Raw genomic sequence first — 26,695 nt, 5'->3', positions numbered from 1 at the left:
GTTTCTGACTCTTCTGAGGGCCCTTGAATATCACAGGACAAGGACCAGACTTTTTCTTTTCTATATTCTCTGTACTAGGACTCAACCTGAGGCATAAAAGCTATTGAGAAACACTGTGGTTGAAAGCGTGCTTACTTTTTAGATGTGAAAATTTAGATTCAAATAAGTTATCAGCTTGTACAATATCACAATTCATTTTTGACAAAGTCAAATTTCTATCATAGGTGTATTTTATTACAACTATGTTCATCCTTATTTTTGATGCTATGTATAAGAGTAAATATTAGGGGAAATAGTTTTTGTGTCCTGTGGCGATTCTGACAACTTTCAAATGCTATTTCATTGGTAGCATCTTACTTTATCCAACTATAAATACATTGATCCCTGCATTATCATTATGCATTGTCAATGGGAGACTCAGGTGTGTTTAATTTTTTCAGGTACAACATGGCTTAGTGAAATTATATGCATGATTTATAATAACGGTGATGTGGAAAAGTGCAAAGAAGACGTCATTTTTAATAGAGTTCCTTACCTGGAATGTAGCACTGAACACGTGATGAATGGTAATACATAAGTTAATTTTAAAAGCTATACACATATATTTTAATGTGTGGGTGTAAATGGTACAAGAAAGACTGTATGCAAAATAGCATTTTTTGGCAATAGTATTAAATGGCAATTAGTATTATGTTGTCTACATAAGGAGGTATGTAAATTTAAATCTTGACAGTTTATAGTATAGCATATTTCTGGAATTGAGTGAGTGAGGAAAGCTCTGACATGCTTTCATCAGAGCTTAGTAATATATGAGAATTATATCTCTACTTGGGATATATGCAGTGATACTTTAAACACTAGGGACATATCCATAAATTTTCAAGGATGTGCAAAAAGATGTTCATCACAGATTCTTTTATTATTGTAAAAAATTAGAGACAATATAAATGTTAATCAACAGAAGGTAAAAGTGACATGAAGTCATTAAACATATTATGATATCATATGTTTGTTGTCACTGAAGTGTTGGTACAAAATATTAAGAAAAATGCAATTATAAAATATTAAAAAATTTCATCTGTGTGTCTGGTATTTATATGGCTATAAGTCTGGGCATATTGATATAGTTGTATGGAAGGATGCTTACCAAAATGTTAATAATGATTTTTTTCAAAGTGGTGAAAATTTATTTAATCTATTTTTTTTCTGTATGATTTTATCTATCTAAACTTCTGTCATAGTGAATACATATCATTATTAGGAACATAATATAGAATGTATAGATATTTCTATTTTTAAAATCTGTAAAAATCCATACAAATATTTGTAATTTTTGAAGTTGTCCAACTTTTTTTTTTTTTTTTTAATTAGGAGTGAAACAATTAAATGAGATGGCATCTCCTAGAATAGTGAAGTCTCACCTGCCTGTGAAGCTTCTTCCAGTCTCATTTTGGGAAAAGAACTGTAAGGTAACAGAGTCAAGTGTTCTTAGAACTTCACCCAACTCAAAGAATGTTACAATGAATAAAGTTAGGTAATATCCTGCGTCTTATATACACTTGTTTATTTATTTCTTCACTGAATCTATAGACATTTTAAAAATGTGGATCATAATATAGTTAGAAGGTCTAGACTTCAATTCTAACTCCAGAGCTGATTCTCAGAAAAACAGATAAACTCTCTGAGCTTTCTGGAAGCTGAAGTTTCCTCATCTTAAAAGAGGGATAATAATTGCATTTCACATAGAGTTGTTATAAGGATTAGCTAAATTAATGCTTGTGAAGTGCTTAACATAGTACCTAGCATGTTATAAACAATTTACAATGGCTACTTTTATTTGTTATTATTAGTAATTGTAGTCAATGTACTCTTTTTGCAAACTATTGTGCTTGGCCTTGTGAGGCATGCAAATGAGCTAGGCAAGGATAAACCAGACAAAAATGATAGAATAATTATTTAGTGAGTGCCTATCATGAGCCAGCAATATAACAAATACACATGTAATCTTTGTCTTTATGGACACATGGTTCACAGGGGAAAGGGATAAATAACAGACACTACAGAAGGTGATATAGATCAAGCAAAGGAAGAGTTCTGGCCTAGATATTGAGGGCAGAGAAGGAACCTTAAAGCAAGTAACATCTCATCTGATATGTGAAGGATGCATAAGAATTAGTCTATATAATCTCTGAGGCAACCCAAGGTGGGATGTGAAACCAGTTCAATTTAACTGGAAGACTGAGTGCCTGTACTGGTTGGATGAGGGATGGGAGATGAGCTGGGTTTGTTTGCAACAGATATGGAGGCCAACTTATGAAGTTTGGGCTCTACTTTGATGATAATGAGGAGTTACAGCCATATTAAGCTGCTGATTGAGATGATCAGTTTTGCTGTTTAGAAAGAATAATAACAAGGAATCCTAAAGTACAGGCCAAACATTGTCTTAGACCACTGATGTTGTTCCTCAAGACTTTACTAGCTTTATTAGGACACACTATGATCCATACTAAACATATGAGATATTAAAGTACTATATGTAGTCATTATTGACCAAAAAGGGATCTATCAGAGTCATGAAGTATTTCTATTTTGTACTGTGATATAACATGGTATAGATGACATTTTTTGGAGCTACGTAGTGCAAACTTTGGAAGATTTCAGTGTTTTTTTGTTTGTTTGCTTTTATCATAAGCAATCCTAGAAAGATCACATACATCCTTCTGAAGTCATACATAAGAGTTCTCTCTTTAATAAATACTATTTATATGTATCTTCTGGGAAATGTGTGACTACTATTTTTTCAAGATATTTGGCCAAGTTACTTTTTTTCTTTGAAGAATGGAATGAAGTCTTGGTGTTATCCCTTTACTTGGACATGAAAAGATACTGTACCTTTACAATAGCTACAGTCTTCAAAAGCCTGCTTATTATCTCAGGGATTATCAAAGAGTAGGAGACCATTGGATGAATCACAACTTGAGTACTTCTGGGGTGATTCACTGGTGGACAAGAAGACAGGTGGATTGAAACTATTGGTAAAAGTGTGTTTGGAGTTTTGAACTAAAAACTTTAAGTGGTTAAAAAAAAAGAGAGTGAAAAAAAGGAACAAGCTAAAAGCTAAAAGAAGCAATTGAAGTCAGTAAACTTGAGGCTTTGGAGTTGTTGCAGAAGAGATATATCCTTGATAAGAGAGAAAGGATAAAGAAACAGAACTGTCTTGGAAGAAATGGTGCTCAAGGACAAGTCTTCAGAACCTTTAAGGTACTGGACTAGTTTCAAGAATTGGCTGCAAATGTTGCTAACTGAAGTAAAATAGAGGTAATGATCAAAGACCCCAAGAACCTAAAGAATCTGATGGATCATGTATACAAACACTAAAATTACACAGCATGATGAAAAGCTTTGGAATAGAGAGTAATATTATGAGTCTGATGTTCAAATCTTCAGTTAAGCAAGGGAGTGACCATAAGTTTAAAAATGGCTTCAGTTAGGAGAAGAATGAATTATTACAGGGTTTTTTCAAGTGTAGGATTTTTAAGACAGATTATATCCCAAGTGAATTGTGGGCAAACTAGAAACTTTGACTTGAGAGAGCTGAGGGGAAAGACTTAGATTTTCCTCAAAGGCAGGAAGAGCATGCACAGTGAAAAGTTAGTGTATAGAATCAAATCTTCCAAAATGCAGAGAAGATAAACTAGTGGAAGTTTAAGGAAAGAGGGGTTGCTTTTACATTCCGCCTTCCCCCACCTTGAAGAATAGGGAACTAAGAGGTAAAAACTACTATGTATAAAATAAATAAGCTACAAGGATATATTGTACAACACAAGGAATATAGTCAATATTTTATAAAAACTATAAGTGGAGGTAACCTTTAAAAATTATTAATCACAATGTTGTACACTTAAAACTTATATAATATTGTACATCAACTATAACTCAATAAAAAAAGAGTACATTAGGAAAAAAAAAAAAGCTTCGTGGATGACCTGGAGCAAAACTTTAATATAGATTGTATTTTGAGATGCAGAGAATATTCAAGACAGAGGAAACAATATGAACAAAAAAAGGAATAAAAATGATAAAGCAAATTTGTGGAGATATATATATATATATATATATATATATATATATATATATATATATATAGTGGCAAAGAATTCCATTCAGCTCATAAGCAAAAAGGCTAGGGAAAATTTTAAATAAATGTGGAAAAGTTTCATACGGCCAATGATAGCTTTGTTGAGAAAGAAAGTTGACTTTCTGTAGTATTTGGAGCTTTTTATAGTGGGGCCTTAAAAATGAAAACCATACTTCTTAGAATATTCAAATAGATTTCTTTAAAATTGTTTGAAAGTGTAGAAACTTGAGTAAGACAGATTAGTGAGCCTTATCAAATCCACTAAAGAGTGGAGAATCAAGAGCTGCCATAGACCATGGTGTGGCTCAGGTGCCTGAAGGAGGAAGTGGAAGACCATAGAGAGAATTTACTGGTGCAGCTCTTTTCCTGCAATGCAGAGTTGTTGTTTAGTCGCTGGTTCATGTCTGATTCTTCTGCGACCCCACGGACTGTAGCCTGCCAGGCTCCTCTGTCCATGAGGTTTCTCAGGCAAGCATCCTGGAGTGGGTTGCCATTTCCTTACTCCAGGGGATCTTCCTGACCCAAGGATCCAACCCCTGACTCCTGCATTGGCAGGCAGGTTCTTTACCACTGAGCCACCAGGGAAGCATGGAGTATTAGGGGTCTAAGCATCCCATAAAAATTAGCTTTTCTTCAAGACTATAAGAAAATAGCAGGACCTTTTTAAAATTGTTATGCAGCATAGTTGTGTAGTATAAAGGCCAGAAGACTTTTTGACTGAATGATTTATCAAATCGCTTAGTCTCATTGATTAATTCTCAACCATGTATTCTGACTCATATTTAGTTTAGTTTCTTCACTTATAATTTGGAGATAATAATCTGCCTCACCCAATTTATATCAGTGGAATTTGAGGCTCTCAAATTAAACATGTGAAAATGGCATAAAAATGAAAAGTGAAAACTAACATTGAACAGCAATACAAAAGACGTTGTCATTTCAGTTTATTGAAGGAATTTCCTTTTTTATAATTTTAATATTTCATAAATTTTCTAAAGCAAATATATGTTATGTTTACAGTTAAAAACATAAACTTTTTCTTTTTAAATCTTGATGTGACTATATTTGAAAAATAGCAGGTGATTTAATAACTAATTTCATCTTCCTTAGATCATCTATCTTTCCCGGAATGCCAAGGATGTGGTTGTTTCTTATTATTTTTTCATTTTAATGGTGACTGCTATTCCAGATCCTGACTCTTTTCAAGATTTTGTGGAGAAATTCATGGATGGAGAAGGTATGAAGAGTTTCTTTCCTTTTCTGAATTCTTTCAAGGTAAATGATACAAGACAAATGACATCTTTAGGGATAATTTTTGCTTTCTGTTCTGGTCTGTTATCCTTCCTGGTCCTTGATTAAAACACAGAAGTTCTAGAAGCCCTTGAACTTAGAACAAGCATAATTTTTCCAGATGAGAATGGCAAAATTCAGAATCTGGACATTCAAGTACAGTGCCTACAAGTAGGTATATAGATGATATGTGTGTGTCCAATTCTCTCTCATGTCTTTTTATTACAGAAGTACTTCACAGTGCGTTATTATAACTTCATTGAACAAGAAGGAAAAAGATAGAGGACAGAACTTGTTCATTTATATTTAAGAAAAATTTCAGATACTAAATGAGGCCAGAATTCACAAAGAAGTCTGAATATCTACAAAATTTCTACTCATTCTACCCTCTGTACAGTCTGAATAATTCAACTAGATTTCTTAGAATAGTACAAGAGTTAACTTGAGCAAAAATTCTGGGAAATTTTGTCTTTTTATTTAACTCCAGACTAAAGCAACAGAGTATTCAGGTTCAAGAAAGAAAGTGTTTAGTATCTAGTATTAACTAAAGAAGGCCATTCTGACTCCTTAATAATAAGTGTAAGGAAAGGATAATAATGTCATTTATATCCTCCAAAATTAATATTGACTCAATAAAAGTGTGATATATGTGCTTTATGTTTGTTGCTACCTTTGGAAAACTTTATGCTAAAGCACAAATAAATTACATGCCTCAAGATCATCAAAACATGCATTGTAAAACAGATAAAGATAATGCTGTACCTCTGCAAAATAGATGAATAAGATCACTATAAAAGTCATTTATGACTTTTCTGCAAAGAAACAAATGGGACAAAACAGAAGACCTACCCACAGATACAGAGAAAAGATTAGCAGTTACCATAATGGAGAAGGATAGGGGAGGGGCAGAATGATGAAGGGGATTAAGAGTCCAAACTGCTAGCTATAAAATAAATACATCACAGGGAAGTAATGAACCATACAGGGAATATAGTCATTATTTTATACTAACTTTTGGTGTGTAATGTATTCAAATATTGAATCACTATGTTCACACCTTTGATATTATTTTAGGTTAACTATAAATAAATAAATAATTGTCAGTAGGGTCAAAGAACAAAAGAAATATCCAATAACTTAATGCAAAGCAGAATACCTTGACTCACACATCATTATATTAACTTGTCAGCTTTTTACTGGGTGAAACACTTGGATACATGTGAGAAAAGATGAGGGAGAGAAAAGAGGAATCCATATTTGGTCATATCATATCATGTCCAAAATCTTCTAACTTTTTAAAGTGAGAATGAAACTAAGGATCCCTAAGAAAGCATCCCTTACCGTTTAAACTGAAACAGTGTAATGAAATTATATAATTATTATAATTATAAATTATTCAGTTACCAAAGCTACTTTTTAAATGGTAAATTTGAGATCTGGACTGCATTCTAATCATAAAAATATTGATAGCTCTACTACTCACCTCCTTTCATTAACAACACACACACACAGACACACACACCATTTTCAAAAATACTCTTATAAGTTCTAAATCAAATGGAAAGACTTCCATCACTTTTCCTCTGAGTCATAAACTATGTCATAATAATGAAAGTTGAGATTATAGTTCTGTATGTAGATTTTTCAACATACTTCCTGCAGAGAAATTTGCCTCAGATGGGCAGCTGATCTCTGGTTTTCATTCCATGATCATTTATTTATATTTTTTTTCTCTGAAGCCTCATTTTCAAGCTGAGTCTGAGTGTAGAGTTGATGCTATGTCCTCACATTGTTTTTTTTTTTAATATAAACTTATTTATTTTAATTGAGGGTTAATTACTTTACAATATTGTATTAGTTTTGCCATACATCAACATGAATCCACCGGAGGTATACATGTGTTCCCCATCCTGAAGCCCCCTCCCTCCTCCCTCCCTGTACCATCCCTCTGGGTCGTCCCAATGCACCAGCCCCGAGCTCACATTGTTTTTATCTCTGATCTTAGTTCCTTATGGTTCCTGGTTTGAACATACAAAATCTTGGTGGGAAAAGAGCAAGAATCCGCAAGTGCTATTTCTTTTCTATGAAGACATGAAGGAGGTGAGAAACTCAAAAGATATGGCAACTTTATAATTATCAAAATGTTAGCATTTGATAATAATGTAGATACAAAATTTTGCCTTCAAATAAATAATGCAGCCAACTCCAAAAGTTACAATAATCCAGATACTCCACTATAGATTGAAGCTAGTGAATAAAAACCTTCTGTAAATGAACACATTTAAACTCAAGTTTCAAAAAAATTACCAAACATAAAAGTGGAAAGAGTTTGAGTTCTTAAATCAAAGCAACAGCCACACACAACACACACACACACACACACACACACACACACACACACAGATGCAGATGCACAAAAGGAATCACAATGGGCAAGAAGAGTTAACTGGTTTCTAAATCCATAGATAATGGAATTATTAAAAAAAAAGACCATAAAATAGCTATACTTCACGTATTTAAAAAAATAAAAGAAGAAATTTAAAATCTTACAAAGAAACAAGAGGTTACTAAAATTGACAAAGCAGATTTGGGGGAAAAAAGAGCAGCAAACCAGAATTTCTAAAATAACTTCTAAAAATTAAAATTTGAAAAGCAAAAAGATGGCTTAAATAACAGATAAGGCATGGCTACATAGTGAATTAGTAATGTGGTAGATGATGCTGAGGAAAGTCCACAGGATGTACCTCAGTGAGATAAATAGAATACTTTAGAAAGAGTAATGGATATGTAGGATAGAGTAATAACATCTTACATGTATCAAGTCAAACTTCCAGAAGAGAGTAAACAGAATGCCAGAATAGCAAAATGCAAAAGTATGATGACATCATAATGTCTTAAAAATCTAGTTTTTTTCTAGCTTCATTAATAATCAGGGTAATTCAAAATAAAAATGTCTATGAGGTGTTATTTCACACCCAGCAGAGTCACAACAATGAGCTGTAGTCTGACTGGGCTGTGCTTAGTTGCTCAGTCATATCTGACTCATTGCAACCCCATGGACTGTAGCCCGCCAGGCTCCTCTGTCCATGGGGATTCTCCAGGCAAGAATATTGGAGTGGGTTGCCATACTCACTTTCGAGGGATCTTCCCAACACAACCCAGGGATTGAACCCAGGTGATCCAACCAGTCCATTCTGAAGGAGATCAGCCCTGGCATTTCTTTGGAAGGAATGATGCTAAAGCAGAAACTCCAGTACTTCGGCCACCTCATGCGAAGAGTTGACTCATTGGAAAAGACTCTGATGCTGGGAAGGATTGGGGGCAGGAGGAGAAGGGGACGACAGAGGATGAGATGGCTGGATGGCATCACTGACTCGATGGACGTGAGTCGGGGTGAACTCCGGGAGTTGGTGATGGACAGGGAGGCCTGGCGTGCTGCGATTCATGGGGTCGCAAAGAGTCGGACAGCGACTCTTTGCGACCCCTTTGCGACCCCATGAACCGACTCTTTGCGACCCCTTTGCGACCCCATGAACCGACTCTTTGCGACCCCTTTGCGACCCCATGAACCGACTCTTTGCGACCCCATGAATCGCAACACGCCAGGCCTCCCTGTCCATCACCAGCTCCCGGAGTTCACCCAGACTCACGTCCATCGAGTCAGTGATGCCATCCAGCCATCTCATCCTCTGTCGTCCCCTTCTCCTCCTGCCCCCAATCCCTCCCAGCATCAGAGTCTTTTCTAATGAGTCAACTCTTCGCATGAGACGGCCGAAGTACTGGAGTTTCAGCTTTAGCATCATTCCTTCCAAAGAAATCCCAGGGCTGATGTGTATATTAGTTTATATGCACAGCAACCTTCATAACAGCATTCCGCACGACCATAAAAACAACCCCAATACACATATACTCAGGAATAAATGCATTGTATGTACTATTATTCCACAATTAAATATTATATTGTAGTGAAGAGGAATATATTTCAAATGTGCTTATCAGTTGAGTAAAATCAAGCTATATGTTGTCTAGGGATACATACATGAGTTTCAAATCTACAGAGTAAAGGCACAGGATTGAGTAGGTCAATTTCAGGACAGCAAGTTTGTTTGTTGTTGTTTGTGAAAACTGGAATGGAGAGTGAAAAAAATGAAGTTGGGAACTTGCAAATGGAAGACCTTAGCCAATTGTGAATGTTTTCTTACATGCATTGGGTAGTAGGTAAGGGTGCTGCATTCATATTTATTCTTTAAAGTATATATGTACACATATCAAATAATTTATAAATGAAAGACAAAATACTAGATCTTTTTATTAAAGGATAACAAATATCTTCTCTAAATTATTTTATATATATATATATATATATTTATATTTATTTATTTATTTATTTTTTGGCTGTGCTGGGTCTTTACTGCTGCTCAGGCTTTTCTCTAGTTGTGGTGACCAGGGGCTACACTACATTGAGGTGGCCAGGCTTCTCATAGCAGTGGCCTCTCTTGTTGAGGCTCTAGGGCATGTAGGCTCAGTAGGTGCAGTTCCCGGGCTCTAAGGCACGTACTTGATAGCTGTGCCACATGGGTTTAGTTGCTCCACGGCAAGTGGGATCCTCTGGATCAGAGATTGAACCCATGTCTCCTGCTTTCGCAGGTGGATTCTTTACCACTGAGCCACCAGGGAAGCCCTCTTCTCTCATTCTTTATTAGCACCAAGAAAGCAATTGATATCCATGTCTTGTTCACATCTTTGAGCAATTATTGAAATTCATTTCACAGTAATTCTAGAGTTGTTTTGATGAGGACATATTTAAAATAAAAGTATGGATATTATTTTAGAAGCAGAATTATTCCTTTATAGAATTTAATGCAGAACAGATTTGAATGAGAAGCAACCATGATTTGTAGTTTGCTATTATGTTTCTTAAATTTGTGTTCTATAGCTAGAATATTGAAGACAGTAAATTTAAAAGGCACACGAACAAAATTTATTAGTTAATCCATCCCTTTCATCCTCCCAAATCGGCTCTATCCATTTACTCCCTATTTTGATCAATAATGGCCAGGTTTATGTTTCTTCTGTATTTGCATAAATGAGGAGCAAAAGAATAAATGTTTTCTCTTGTTTCTGCAATACATCAAGTAAGAGTAAAAGACATTTACCATATATGTAGAGATACTATCTTTTTTATGGAAACAAGTAAATAAAAAATGCGTGAGAATACATATATGATACAATAGATTTATATGGAATTTATGGAGCAAAAATAGAGTTATTTAACTTAAATTGGAATAGTCAAGGAAATAATCCCAAAGAAGGTGATACTTAAGCTGGAGTTTGACAGGTAAACTGCTCATTAGAAGCCTACTTTCCAATATCAGTGTGGGAAGGAGAGGGGAAGAATGATTTTCTTATTGTGTCCTTTTTTTCCAAAAACAAAATATGTTTTTCTTCTTAGAATATCAGAAAAGAGGTGATGAAATTGTTAGAATTTCTGGGAAGGAAGGCATCAGATGAGCTTGTGGACAAGATTATAAAACACACTTCATTCCAGGAGATGAAGAACAATCCATCTACCAATTATACAACATTGCCGGATGAAGTCATGAACCAAAAAGTATCTCCCTTCATGAGAAAAGGTGAGATGCTCATGTTATTTGCCTCCATTGCTACAGGAAGGCCTAAGTTTAAACAGTTACAGGCAAACATCTATTAAAGTCTATTCATGCCTGTGGACCCCACTTGTTTTCTTCAGAGCTGTTTCCATATTTGAGTGATCAGTTCTGCAGAAGTATAAAATATTAATACTACTACTAAGAAATTACTATTAGAAATTTACTATTTGTAATTGACTGGTTTTGCAGAAACATAAAATACTAGTACTACTACTAATAAATTACTATTACGTGTTGATTATTTGGTACATACAACAAATTAAGAACCACAAGTAGTCACCCCAGCCTCAGTACTAGCACTAATACCACACCCTACTACTACTACTACTACTAAGTCACTTCGGTCGTGTCCGACTCTGTGTGACCCAATAGACAGCAGCCCACCAGGCTCCCCCGTCCCTGGGATTTTCCAGGCAAGAACACTAGAGTGGGTTGCTATTCCCTTCTCCGAAGCATGAAAGTGAAAAGTGAAAGGGAAGTCCCTCAGTCATGTCTGACTCTTCGCGACCCCATGGACTGCAGCCTTCCAGGCTCCTCTGTCCATGGGATTTTCCAGGCAAGAGTACTGGAGTGGGGTGCCATCGCCTTCTCCAATACCACACCCTACTAGCTATTATTTGTTAAGTCTTTATGCCTTGGTGCTACACGCTTATGTTATACAAATTGTAAATTCTATTTTTAAAAAAATTCTAATACAAGAGTTAGGAAAAAACTTCTATTATCTCATTTTGAGATGAGGAAACAACCTTAGAACAGTTAGTCAGCTCTTCCCTAGCTAAGTGGCAGACATTTTTCAAGACTAAATGTCAAATGTCCAAACATCAAATGGTACACATTGAATATGTACAGTTTTCTGTGTATTAATTATACTTCTACAAAGATGCTAAAAGAGCACTAAAGTTTCAAAGCACTAAGCAGAAAATACTGCTCAACTTGGTAAAAATATCAAAATACAATGAGGTGACATCTACTGGGAGGAGGCATGTTCTTGATGAGACACAGTCAGTTCATAAATACATAGGCATATAGGATATGGACCTAACAGAAGCAGAAGATATTAAGAAGAGGTGGCAAGAATACACAGAAGAACTGTACAAAAAAGAGCTTCATGACCAAGATAATCACAATGGTGTGATCACTGACCTAGAGCCAGACATCCTGGAATGTGAAGTCAAGTGGGCCTTAGAAAGCATTACTATGAACAAAGCTAGTGGAGGTGATGGAATTCCAGTGGAGCTCTTTCAAATCCTGAAAGATGATGCTGTGAAAGTGCTGCACTCAATATGCCAGCGAATTTGGAAAACAGCAGTGGCCACAGGACTGGAAAAGGTCAGTTTTCATTCCAATCCCAAAGAAGGGCAATGCCAAAGAATTCTCAAACTACCACAAGCTGGAATGAAGATTGCCGGGAGAAATATCAATAACCTCAGATATGCAGATGACACCACCCTTATGGAAGAAAGTGAAGAGGAACTAAAAAGCCTCTTGATGAAAGTGAAAGAGGAGAGTGAAAAAGTTGGCTTTAAAGCTCAATATTCAGAAAACGAATATCATGGCATCCAGTCCCATCACTTCATGGCAAATAGATGGGGAAACAGTGTCAGACTTTATTTCCTTGGGCTCCAAAATCACTGCAGATGGTGATTCCAGCCATGAAATTAAAAGACGCTTACTCCTTGGAAGGAGTTATGACCAACCTAGACAGCATATTAAAAAGCAGAGACATTACTTTGCCAACAAAGGTCCATCTAGTCAAGGCTATGGTTTTTCCTGTGGTCATGTATGGATGTGAGAGTTGGACTGTGAAGAAGGCTGAGCGCCGAAGAATTGATGCTTTTGAACTGTGGTGTTGGAGAAGACTCTTGAGAGTCCCTTGGACTGCAAGGAAATCCAACCAGTCCATTCTAAAGGAGATCAGTCCTGAGTGTTCTTTGGATGGAACGATGCTAAAAGCTGAAACTCCAGTACTTTGGCTGAAACTCCAGTACTTTGGCCACCTCATGCGAAGAGTTGACTCATTGGAAAAGACTCTGATGCTGAGAGGGATTGGGGGCAGGAGGAGAAGGGGATGACAGAGGATGAGATGGCTGGATTGCATCACCGACTCGATGGACATGAGTTTGAGTGAACTCCGGGAGATGGAGGTGGACAGGGAGGCCTGGCGTGCTGCAATTCATGGGATCTCAAAGAGTCAGACATGACTGAGTGACTGAACTGAACTGAACTGATAGGATATGCAAAGTATTGGGACATCCAGTGTTACTTGGAATATCTTCCTCCTGGAAGAAAAAAATAATAAAATAAAATAAAAGAATGATCTTCCTCTTGGAACCAAATTGTCAATGATAGGGTTAAGGATTTTTTAAACAATTGTATTAACAAACTTGCAACTGGGTTAAAACAGGGCACCCCTGAAAAAAGAATAACATGCAGACTAAATTTAGGTTACTTATATTATCTCAGTTTCTTTCCCCAGAATGTCTTCATATATTTTAAACATAAAACAATAAACTAAAAATAATTTTCATGCTTGTAAAATGTTTCATACTATTGAGTCCTCCGACAGAATCTGATTTTCAAGACACATTTTCTATCTTATGCTTTTTGGATTATTTCACTGGGAACGTTTAGAGCTTCTTGGATTAAGAAGACAAGTGAACTACTGATTAAAGTACTAGAGACTTCTTCCTTTCAGAGGAGAGTTGGATGTGATGAAAAGCAAAGAAGAACCTTCTAGACTTTTGTAACAGCACAGGTGGTAAATATTGAGGAGTTTCTCTAACTGTTGGTGACAGTAAAAATGGGGAGGAGGCAATGGCTATGAAGAAAGTCTGGATATAAATAAAGAATTAGATATTCTGGCCTAAAGACAACAGCCAAGCTTATGCAATGGATATCTGCATTCAATTAACCAGGTTATGGAAAATGACTCAAAGAAAATACAGTCTGGTGGGGAAGAAAATGAATTTATTTTTTAGCTGGGTGAATTTGAGATGTTTCTATGAAATACAGGTGACCACATCAGGTAGGCACTTGGGTATGAAGACATTATTCTGGATTTTAATGTTCTCAACATGAAGATGATATTTAATACCACAGGAGAGGTAAAACATGGATCACAAATATTTCAAAGGAAATTGGAGAAGAAAATTAAGTAGCATAAGAAAGGAAGGTCAGAGAAATAAATGTGCTGGGTTTTTTTTGTATGTTTATTTGTTTTATTATTTTTAAACAATCAGGACAAATCCTTGTTTGCATTCTTAAATATATAGTATTTATGGTATATACTTATAATTAAGGGTTGCAAAGTAAAATTTGATTAGGTGTTAATGAAAGTGATAGATATTAGAAAATTTCTCTATTCTGACTGGAAGACATAGTGTTCACTGCTTTCTTTTCTTTTCTGTTATAGGAGATGTAGGAGACTGGAAGAATCACTTTACAGTAGCCCTGAATGAGAAATTTGACATGCACTATGAGCAGCAAATGAAGGGGTCTACCCTGAAGTTCCGAACTAAGATCTAGGAAGGGTTTTCTTAACATCGGAGATTAAATTGTTCTTTCACCCTTCCTCACCTTCTTCATTTTAAGCTAGTAGATAATGAATTATACAAAAGATCATGATCAGGTTCACATGATTATTGAGATCTTAGTATGAAAGAGAGATTTTTTTCCTGTGATTATCTCTTTAATATTTTCTTTCCTTTCTTCTTTAATTATAAATATTACACAGAGCTATAACCTATGAGAATGATGTAGGTACACACAAATTGTTCAAGTTGTTAGAGCCTCAGTAAAAATAACCAGACATTCCAAATTATATAACTTTGTGTCTACTTTTTTCCCATTTATTAGTATATTTGGTATATACATATACCTTTAAATACATATTAATAACTGTACATGGAATTTGAAAACCTTGACAAATAGAACTGAAAAGAATAAACATGAGTGTATAACTAGATGTATTATTTCTTGGCTGATATTATCTTTCATTAATGCAAAATGACTTAACTTGGAATTTACCTTAGTTTAGTGTAAATTTTCAGCATTTTCAGAACTGATTTCCAGATGTCTATAAATAATTCCAATGAGTACAATTTACATTTTAATATCTTTAGCTAATTTAAAATCGTTATGCTTTAGGGTTCCTTCTATCCTATACACAATGTAATGAAAGTAAGATCTGTAAAGTTTTAATGAATGTGACATATACCAGTAAAATAAAACAAAAGCAAAAGCAAAAAAAATTGTTTTTTATTTAAACAATGTTGTTTTAACTTACGTCTCCTATTTTTCTATATTGTATTGATCATCTTTTTCCTATAGTGTTTTTATTTTAACAGTCAATGCGTCCTTTCTCTGAATCAGAAGACACACGAAATTATGAAAAAATCACTATGGGTCTCCAGTAGAATACAACATCATAGTCAATTGATATATGTTTTCTTATTTGCAGAAAAGACTAGGAGTTTCCTACCCCTTGTTTAATAATTTTGATTTTTCAGAATCAAAGCCATATTTAGTGTAACATTTATATAAATTATACAAAAATTGAAGAATCTTGAAACTTTTTAAGAATTTGTTGGGTTGGGGTGGCAATTAGAATCTCAGTTTCTGGAGGGAACAATCGTTAATGCATACTTACACACAGGTATGTGTGTATCATGGCAAATAAAAGGGGAAAAAGTGGAAACAGTGACATTTTCTTTTCTTGGGCTCCAAAATCACTGCAGATGGTGACTTCAGCCATGAAATTAAAAGAAACTTACTCCTAGGAAGGAAAGCTATGATAAACCTAGACAGCATATTAAAAAGGAGAGACATCACTTTGCCAACAAAAATCCAGATAGTCAAAGCTATGCTTTTTCCAGTAGTCATGTACAGATGTTAGAGTTAAACCATAAAGAAGGCTGAGCGCCAAAGAATTGATGGTTTTGAACTGTGGTGTTAGAGAAGACTCTTGAGAGTCCCTTGGACTGTAAGGAGATCAAATACTATAGGAATAAGCCCTGAATATTCATTGGAAGGACTGATGCTGAAGCTGAAGCTCCAATACTTTGGATACCTGATGTGAAGAGCTGACTCACTGGAAATGCCCCTGATGCTGGGAAAGCTTGAGGGCAGGAGGAGAAGGGGAGGACAGAGTTGAAATGGTTGGATTGGCATCACTAACTCAATGGACATGAGTTTGAGCCAACTCCAGGAGGTAGTCAAAGGACAGGGAAGCCTGGAATACTGCAGTCCATGGGTTGCAAAGAGTTGGACATGACTTAGCAACTGAACAAAAACACACATTAATACATACACACACATGCATACTCATTCAGATCAGATCAGATCAGTCGCTCAGTCGTGTCTGACTCTTTGCGACCCCATGAATCGCAGCACGCCAGGCCTCCCTGTCCAGCACCAACTCCCGGAGTTCACTCAGACTCACGTCCATCGAGTAAGTGATGCCATCCAGCCATCTCATCCTCTGTAGTCCCCTTCTCCTCTTGCCCCCAATCCCTCCCAGCATCAGAGTCTTTTCTAATGAGTCAACTCTTTGCATGAGGTGGCCAAAGTACTGCATACTCATTAATTATCATTATTTTTTTTCTGAACCATCTGAGATCAAGTTGTAGACATAATCATCCTTCAATATGCCTGTGTCTATTTCTTAAAAATAAGGGCACTTTCTTGTATAACCACAACTATCCAAATAGGAAATCAATATGACACAGTGCTCTTATTCAATTTATATGGTACATTCACATACATCCAAAATTTTTCATCACAGGGTTTTTAGTTCTTACCTTCTTGTCCTAGATCCAATCTGGGTTAAAATGCTCCATTTTATTGTCAGACTTGGAGATTTCCTTCAGTCTCAACAGTTGCTATGCATATTTCTGTGTTTCATGACCTTTGCCGTTTTAGAGTATAGACTTTTAATATCTCCCAATCTTGTCCATCTCAACACTCAGGACGTACAGAAAAATTGTGGATCTCTCAGCATATCACGCCAGAGGGCATGTAATGCCCAGCCTCTTCCACACTGTTGCTATCAAACTTGATCATTTTTTAAAATTGGTGTCTGCCCTGTTTCTCTAACATAACATCACCTTTTCTGCCTTTGCAACTGATTAGCACTTTGTGGTATTAATAATTCATTCTTTTGCATTTAGCATCCACTGATCATTTAGCCTTAATCCTTCACCACTAAATTAATTGCAAATTCTGTCAATAGTTTCTATTTCTATCATTCTTAGCTTGTTGAATGGCACTACATTATAAGAAAGTAATTTCCCCCTCATTTATTTATTCATGTCAATATGAACTCATGACTGCTTATTTAATTCAACACTGGACTTCCCCAAAGGATCAGCAAATAAAGAATCTGCCTTCCATGAGGAAACCACAGGAGATGGGGTTTGATCTCTGGGTCAGGAAAAGATCCTCTGGAGAAGGGAATGAGAATCTTCTCCAGAATTCTTTCCTGAAAAATCCTATGGAAAGAGGAGCCTGGTGGGCTTTGTCCAAAGGGGCGCAAGGAGTTGGACAATACAAATACAATTGCAATCCAAATGCAATCAAACTCCATGAAGGCAGGGACTTGGTTTTATTCATAGAATAATACAAAGTCCATAGAACTGACACTTGTGTACGTATATAATCATGAATATTAGATAAATGAATGAATAAATATCTACCTAAGTACATATGTATATCTCTATTATTAGCAAGAGTTTAAAAAATAAATCCCTTATTCTTACCAATTAAAATGTTATTTTTTTCATTTCTTTCAACTCGTGAAACCATTGAATGTTAATTTCAACTGAATTATCAAGTGGTGGTTTACTCGCTCAGTCATGTCCAATTCTTGTGACCCCATGGACTGTAGCCTACCAGGCTCCTCTGTCCATGGGATTTCCCAGGCAAGAATACTGGAGTGGGTTACCATTTCCTTCTCTAGGGGATCTTCCCGATCCAGGGACTGAAGCCAGATATCCTGCATTGCAGGCAGATTCTTTACTGACTGAACCACCAGGGAATTATCAAGTACTTTTGTCCAAATCTCTAAATATTAAGACCAAAGTTATTCATAAAGGGAAATATTTATTGTACATATTTTAGAACAACTATGCATAGGAAAAATTTCAAGCTGGTCTTTAACTTAGCAACGATTTTAGGAAAAGGTCTATAAGAAGCAATTACCTTAGCAAGCTTTACTAAACAAACCAAGCAATTTGAAATCTTTCATTACTTAACAATAATGGAGGGCTATGGCACCCCACTCCAGTACTCTTGCCTGGAAAATCCCATGGACGGAGGGGCCTGGTGGGCTGCAGTCCATGGGGTTGCTAGGAGTCGGATACGACTGAGCTTTTGACTTCACTTTCACTTTTCACTTTCATGCATTGGAGAAGGAAATGGCAATCCACTCCAGTGTTCTTGCCTGGAGAATCTCAGGGATGGGGGAGCCTGGTGGGCTGCCCTCTATGGGGTCGCACAGAGTCGGACACGACTGAAGCGACTTAGCAGCAGCAGCAGTCCTTGTTCATGTTACTTTTGGACTGCCACACTTCTCCAGGTTTTAAACAGGCTGAGACTCTGACATTTGTTTTTTTTATTCTGAGACCCAAGCTGACAAATCTGTCCCTTTGGGGTACATGTTCATTCTCAAGTTAGACACAATAAAGAATAAGAGCACCACTGTAAAATACAGTGGCTCTTACAGTGTCATTGGTGTGTTACAACTTCTCAGTTCAGTTCAGTTCAGTTGCTCAGTCGTGTCCGACTCTTTGTGACCCCCATGAATCGCAGCACGCCAGGCCTCCCTGTCCATCACCAACTCCCAGTGTTCACTCTAATTCACGTTCATCGAGTCAGTGATGCCATCCAGCCATCTCATCCTCTGTCGTCCCCTTCTCCTTCTGCCCCCAATCCCTCCCAGAAGCAGGGTCTTTTCCAGTGAGTCAACTCTTCGCATGAGGTGGCCAAAGTACTGGAGTTTCAGCTTTAGCATCAGTCCTTCCAAAGAATACCCAAGAGCGATCTCCTTTAGAATGGACTGGTTGGATCTCCTTGCAGTCCAAGGGACTATCAAGAGTCTTCTTCAACACCACAGTTCAAAAGCATCAATTCTTTGGCGCTCAGCTTTCTTCACAGTCCAACTCTCGCATTCATACATGACCACTGGAAAAACCATAGCCTTGACTAGACGGACCTTTGTTGACAAAGTAATGTCTCTGCTTTTTAATATGCTGTCTAGTTTGATCATAACTTTCCTTCCAAGGAGTAAGCGTCTTTTAATGTCATGGCTGCAATCACCATCTGCCGTGATTTTGGAGCCCCAAAATATAAAGTTATCACTTCTACTCACAGTTAATTGGCCAAAGATATCATATATAAATCCAAACTTACTGGGCAGGAAAGCATATATTCCTTTCATAGACAAGTTCAGTTTAGTCATTACATTGTGTCTGATTCTTTGTGACCCCATGGACTGCAGCACGCCAGGCCTCCCTGTCCATCACCAACTCCCAGAGTTACTCAAACTCGTGTCCATTGAGTCAGTGATGCCATCCAACCATCTCATTATCTGTCGTCCCCTTCTCCTCCTGCCTTCAATCTTTCCCACCATCAGGGTTTTTTCAAATGAGTCAGCTCTTCGAATTAGGTGGCCAAAATATTGGAGTTTCAACTTCAGCATCAGTTCTTCCAATGAATATTCAGGACTGATATTCCTGTAGGATGGACCGGTTGGATCTCCTGCAGTCCAAGGGACTCTCAAGAGTCTTCTCCAACACCACAGTTCAAAAGCATCAATTCCTAGGCACTCAGCTTTCTTTATAGTCCAACTCTCACATCCATATATGACTACTGGAAAAACCATAGCTTTGACTAGATGGGCCTTTGTTGACAAAGTGAAGGTCAATTAATATTTACCAAGATTAATATCAGCTACCTTTTTGTAGCTGAGCTTCCCTGGTGGGAACTTCCCTTCTGGCTCAGATGGTAAAGCATCTGCCTGCAATTTGAGAGACCCAGGTTCAATCCCTGGGTTGGGAAGATCCCCTGGAGAAGGAAATGGAAACCCACTCCAGTATTCTTGCCTGAGAATCTCATGGATGGAGGAGCCTGGTAAGCTTTAATCCATGGGGTTGCAAAGAGTCAGACATGACTGAGTGACTTCACTTTCACCTCTTTATAGTCATTTGTAATCAGAACTATTGGCATCTATTTGATATTTGACAGGAATAACTGAATTATCAAGAGTTCAAGAACTATCTAGTTTTATTCATAACCCCTTGCCATCCCTGAAACGTGCTCATTCATTTTCTTAATAAGAAAATGCTGCATTTATCACACAGCACTTGCATTAAGGCCTCTGAGTCTATCACTGTTTAGCCCAAAATGTCAGAATCATTTGTGACTCTTGGGCCATGGTGAAAATATATTTATCTGAAAAAAAAAACAAAAAGTGAAAGTGAAAGTGATTCAGTCGTGTCCGACTCTTTGTGACAACATGGACTATACAGTCCATGGAATTCTCCAGGCCAGAATACTGGAGTGGGTAGCCTTTCCCTTTTCCAGGGGATCTTCCCAATCCAGGGATCGAATCCAGGTCTCCTGCACTGCAGGCTGATTCTTTACCAGCTGAGTCACAAGGGAAGCATGTTATAAATCATTCTTCTTGCTTGTCTATTTCATACTAGAAGTTTGTATCTCAAACCCACAATTCTCTCTTGCCCTTCCCCTTCTCCCTATCCTGACTTAACCACTAGTTTGTTCTCATTACACATTGCACAGTTCTGGAAAACATAGCCATTGTTTTGTAATAACTTTAAATGGAGTGTAATCTATACCAAAGGAGACAGGGAAAGGGAGGAAGGATAAATTAAGAGTATTAATAGAAATCCTTTACCATCTGACACACAAGAGAAGCCTATTAATAGGAATGCTGCTAAGTCACTTCAGTCATGTCCGACTCTGTGCGACCCCATAGAAGGCAGCCTACCAGGCTCCCCTGTCCCTGGGATTCTCCAGGCAAGAATACTGGAGTGGGTTGCCATTTCCTTCTCCAATGCATGAAAGTGAAAAGTGAAAGTGAAGTCGCTCAGTCGTATCCGACTCTTAGCGACCCCATGGACTGCAGCCTACCAGGCTCCTCCATCCATGGGATATTCCAGGCAAGAGTACTGGAGTGGGGTGCCATTGCCTTCTCCAATTAATAGGAATAGAGTAGGATAATTAGTCAGTTTAGAAATCCCACCGGTGGATTAAAGACAAAGGGCATTTTAAGGGCATTGGCAAGACTGTTGTGTAGCTAATGATCACTCAAGAAAAGAATCCATAACCTGGCAACAGCCTTCCTAATGGCTCAGATGGTAAAAAAATTTGCCTGCCAAAGCAGGAGAGGTGGGTTCGATCTTCCTGGGTCAAGAAGATCCTCTGGAGAAGGAAATGGCAACCCACTCCAGTATTCTAGTGTGGAGAATCCCATGGACAGAGGAGACTGGAAGGCTATCATCCATGGAATCTCAGAGTCAGACATGACTGAGTGACTAACACTTTCACTTTCAACCTAGCAGCAATATAGTCTACCTTGAAGGAAGACCAGGTGCAATCAAGCACCAGAAACACTCAAACCACAAATCCTGTTAGTTAAAACACAAAAAAATAGACAAGAGTCTGAATCTTGTTACATGAAGTCAGGGAATTAATAGTCCTTGAAGAATAGCATTTCTGATTGTAGACAAGATAGGAATATAGGTGAAAGGGGACATTACACTGAAACCTGAGATGAATTGTCATATTTCAGTATATATTACCACCCTTCTGCTAATATACATTATAAATAGTGCCATGACAGTCTCATTTAATATAGGGTCAAATGAGAAGTTAATGATGTAAGCCTGGGTGTCTGTATAAAAGTAAGAAAGGAGATGGTCTCCTCTCCTCATTTGTTTATAAAAATAGCATACTCTCAGACCTAGGGGCAGAGCTTTCTCATCTGCTGGCTAGTTTGTCTCACAAGTGTCCTGGATGCTAATAAATTCACTCTTTGCCTGCCACTTTGCTTCTTGCTGTTTGCACCCCCCCCCCCCCCACCACTGTGGTGAAACAAAAGAACCTGAGTTTCAGCAAGTTCTGACACTATGTGAGTAGTTTCAATTAAAAGACAATGAGTATGAGTCCTCTTCTAATTCAGGGATCATGAGTTCAAGTGCCAATATAAATTTTGGCTGGTTTCAAGTCCCACCTGAGAAAGAGTGCAATTTCAAGATAAGGCTAATAGATAAAAGCTACAAAACATAAATTAGATAAGTGACAAGGATTTACTCTACAGCACAGGGAACTATATTCAATATCTTGTAATAATCTAAAATGGAAAAATCTGAAAAAATATGTGTATTTAATTAAATTACTTTCCTGTACACCTGTAACTAACACAATATTGTGAATCAAATACACTTCAATTAAAAAAACAATTCTTGGATTGGTTAAGCAGATGTCTCATGTGACAATAAGAAAAGAAATTATGCTGTGAAAATAAGGCATCAATTTTTCAGTGCTCAGTTTTCTTTATAGTTTGACTCTCACATCCATACACGACTATAGGAAAAACCATTGCTTTGACTAAATGGACCTAAGATGGGCACAGTAAAGGATACGAATGGTAGAGACCTAGTAGACACTGAAGAGACCAAGAAGAGATGGGAAAAATACATAGAAGAACTGTGTAAAAAAGATCTTAAAGAACCAGATTACTATAATGGTGTGGTAGTCACCCAGAGCCAGCCATTCTGGAGTGCTAAGTCAAGTGGGCCTTAAGAAACACTGCTGTTAATAGCCAATGGATGCAATGAAATTCCAGCAGCACTATTCACATTTCTAAAGGAGGATGCCATCAACGTTTTACATTCATTATGTCAGTAAGTCTGAAAGACCCAGCAGTGGCCACAGGACTGGAAATTGTCCTCCCAATCCCCAATAAGGGTAGTACTAAAGAATATTTTAACCACTGACAGTTGCACTCATCTCCCATGCTAGTAAGGTCATGCTTAAAATCTTTTATGCTAAGCTTCAACATTATGCAAACCAAGAACTTCCAGATGTCCAAGCTGGGTTTAGAAAAGAAAGAGGAACTAGAGATCAAATTGCCAACATTCACTGGATTATAGAGAAAGCAAAGGAATTTCAGAAAAAAACATCTATCTATGTTTCATTGATTATACTAAAGCCTTTAAATGTGTGGATCATGACAAACTGTGGAAAGCTCTTAGACAGATGGGAATACCAGAGTATCTTGCCTGTCTCCTGAGAAACCTGTATGCAGGTCAAGAAGCAACAGTAAGAGCCATGTAGGGAACAGCTGATTGGTTCAAGCTCAAGAAAGGAATATGACAGAGCTGTCTGCTGTCACCCTGTTTGTTTAACCTATATGCTGAGCACATCATGAGAAATGCCAGGCTGGAAATTACAAGCTGGAATCAAGATAGGCAGGAGAAACATCAACAACCGCACATATGCAGATGATACCATTCTAAAGGCAGAAAGCAAAGAGGAACTAAAGAGCATCTTGATGAAGGTGAAGGAGGAGAATGAAAGAGCTGACTAAGACTATTTTAAAAACTAGGATTTAGGCATCTGGTCCTATTACTGCATGGCAAATAGAAGGGGAAAGGTGAAAGCAGTAAGATTTCCTCTTCTTGATTTCCAAAGTCACTGCATATGGTGACTGCAGCCATGAAATCAGAAGACGATTGCTTCTTGGCAAGAAAATGATGACAAACCTAGACAGCATGTTGAAAAGCAGAGACATTACTCTGCTGACAAAGGTCTGTATAGTCAAGACTATGATGTTTCCAGTGGTCATGTACAGTTGTGAAAGTTGGACCTTAAAGAAGGCAGAATGCTAAAGAATTGATGCCTTCATACTGTGCTGCTGGAGAAGACTCCTAAAAGTCCCCTGAACTGCAAGGAGATCAAATCAGTCAATCTTAAGGGAGATCAACCCTGAATATTCACTGAAGCTGAAGCTCCAGTATGTTGGTCATCTGATAATAACACATGACTCATAGGCTAAAGTCCCTGATGTTGGGAAAGATTGAGGGCAGAAGAAGAAGAGGACATCAGAGGATGAGATGGCTGTATGGAATCACTGATGCAATGAACATGAACTTGGGCAAACTCCAGAAGATAATGAAGAACAGAGAGGCCTGGCATGCTGCAGTCCATGGGGTTGCCAACTGTCAGACGCTACTGGGCGACTGAACAACAACAACAACAACAGATATTACCTTGTATATATGTGCAACATATTCTTTATTCAGTCATCTATTGATGAAGTTTTAGGTTGCTCCCAAGTCCTGTCTTTCATAAATAGTGCTGCAGTGAACATTGGGGTGGATGTGTCTTTTTGAATGATAATTTTCTCAGAGTATACACACAGTAGTAGGATCACTATGTCATAGTTTTAACTTTAGTTTTTTTCAAAAACCTCCATTAAGTTCTCCATAATGTCTGTATCAATGTACATTCCCAGCAACAGTGTCAGAGGGTTCCTTTTTTTCTCTACATCCTCTCCAGCATTTATTGTTTGCAAATTTTTTTGGTGATGGCCATTCTGACTGGCTTGAGGTGATACCTCACTGTAGTTTTGATTTGCATTTTTCTAACAGTTAATGATGCTCAGCATATTTCCATGTGATTCTTGGCCTTCTGAGTGTCTTCTTTGGAGAATACCCATTTTTTTATCGGGTTGTTTGTTTTTCTGATATTACACTGATTAAGCTATTTCTATACTTTAGAGATTAATCCCATGTCAGCTGCTTCATTTGCAAAGGTTTTCCCTAATATTGATGGTTGTCTCTTTTCTCTCCTTATGGTTCCCTTGTCTGTGCAAAAACTTTTAAGTTTAATTAGGTCCTATTTGTTTATTTTTATTTTCTTTATTTTAAGAGATGGGTCAAAAAAAAATCCTGCAGCAATTTATGTTGAAGAATGTTCTTCCTATATTCTCTTATTGAGTTTTATAGGGTCCAGTATTTAATCCATTTTGAGTTTATTTTTGTGTTTGGTGTTAGAGCATGTTCTAATTCATTTGTTTACATAGAGCCTTCCAGTTTTTTCAGCACCACTTATTGAAGTATCTGTCTTTTCTCCATTGTATATTCTTGCCTCCTTAGTCATAGATTAGGTGACCATAGGTGTCTAGGTTTATCTCTGAGCTTTCTATACTGTTTCAGTGATCTGTATTTCTGTTTAATATATTTTAAATTAAATAAAATTCTATTAAGTCAGGTTCATCTATTTAGGTTAATGCCTGTGACCAGTCAATAGTTTTTTTTTTTCCTCCCAATGGATAAATGTTTCACTATTACTGTTTCTCTAATTTAAGCATTTCTCTCAGATACAGGAAAGTTTATATATTTTAAATTTATAGGCCAATGTCCTGAAAATGTTTCAAAATTGTGTTATTTTTAATGACATATAGATTTATTAGCTATCAATGTGCACAAAACTATAATGGACTTTAATATTATCACATACCCAACTTAAAATGAGGTTAATATTGTTGAAGCTGTATACTATCATATGTTATCTAGATTTCCAGATATACTAAGGAAGTTTTCACGTGATTAAAAAAAAAAGCCAGTTCATTTTGGGTCATATGACTCACTTAGTATTTCATGATGGCCCAGAACATTAAGAGAATATTCTTCAATATCAATTTGATTCTTTGTTCTTCTTGGAATGTTAGCAAATTCATAACTTTATTCATGGCATCTAAAGCAACTTCCTCTGTGGTCTGAAACATGATGCAAATAGTCATGAAAGAGACTTTGAAAGTGATTTCAAAAGGTGATAGAAAGTAGTTTTCAAAAGCCTTTAAAATTGTTTAGAATACTGTTACCAAACCAGGGTCCTACTTCTTGTTTCTTTAAAGGCAATACTCCAGAGACAAGTGTAGGGCAGAAAATGTTGCTTTAGTCTGGAGGCCAGCAACAGGGGGAGAAGGTGGACCTCTGTCTGAGAATCAACTCCTGGTTGCTACTCAGGGGGCAGGAGGTTTTAAAGGGGAGTTTAAATGGCAACCCATTCCAGTGTACTCTTGCCTGGAAAATCCTATGGACAGAGGAGCCTGGTAGGCTACAGTCCATGGGGTCACAAAGAGTCAGACACAACTGAGCGACTTCACTTCAGGTTTGTACAGATGGAGGAGGGAACAGAACAACACAGTCAGCTTTTACAGTCATCTTGATAATTAATGTAGCAGTCTGATCAGCTTCATCTTGGTTATTTTAAGTATAGTTAACCTTTAGTTTCAGAGTTTGTTCCCATTTCTATGAAGCAAGTTCTCAGAATTATGTTAAGTGGATCAGCTTATGTCATGGTTTCAGTTTGGTCATTATATAATCATCTTCCTCCATGTGATGGGGGCTTCTGTGTCTGCAAAACAGCTTACAGGATATGGTTCAGAATATTATCTATAGTTATTGAGGAGTAATTAAAAGTTCTTGGCTATGCTTAATGTCTAAACTATTATTATTTAGTCTGATTGGATTATTTTCCTCAGTTTCTACATTTAATGTAGTTTCTACATTTT

The 26,695-nt window shown here is 37.0% G+C and overlaps 1 protein-coding gene across 2 annotated transcripts in view; it reads left to right on the top strand.

Moving 5' to 3' along the window:
• The window catches only part of SULT1E1 (sulfotransferase family 1E member 1), a 56,093-nt gene extending 40,746 nt beyond the window's left edge, over nucleotides 1–15,347 (top strand). For both annotated transcript variants that reach the window (NM_177488.3, XM_059887309.1), the window contains 6 exon segments: nucleotides 441–566; nucleotides 1,372–1,469; nucleotides 5,249–5,375; nucleotides 7,434–7,528; nucleotides 10,881–11,061; nucleotides 14,510–15,347. In NM_177488.3, coding sequence (NP_803454.2) covers nucleotides 441–566; nucleotides 1,372–1,469; nucleotides 5,249–5,375; nucleotides 7,434–7,528; nucleotides 10,881–11,061; nucleotides 14,510–14,622 — 740 coding nt within the window. In that variant the 3' untranslated portion in view covers nucleotides 14,623–15,347.
• The last annotated feature ends 11,348 nt before the right edge of the window (nucleotides 15,348–26,695 follow it).

Source organism: Bos taurus, chromosome 6 (assembly GCF_002263795.3).
Source record: "Bos taurus isolate L1 Dominette 01449 registration number 42190680 breed Hereford chromosome 6, ARS-UCD2.0, whole genome shotgun sequence".
NCBI classification, from domain to species: Eukaryota; Metazoa; Chordata; class Mammalia; order Artiodactyla; family Bovidae; genus Bos; species Bos taurus.
Note: the sequence above shows the minus strand (reverse complement) of the source record. Positions and strands in the feature narration are given on the sequence as shown.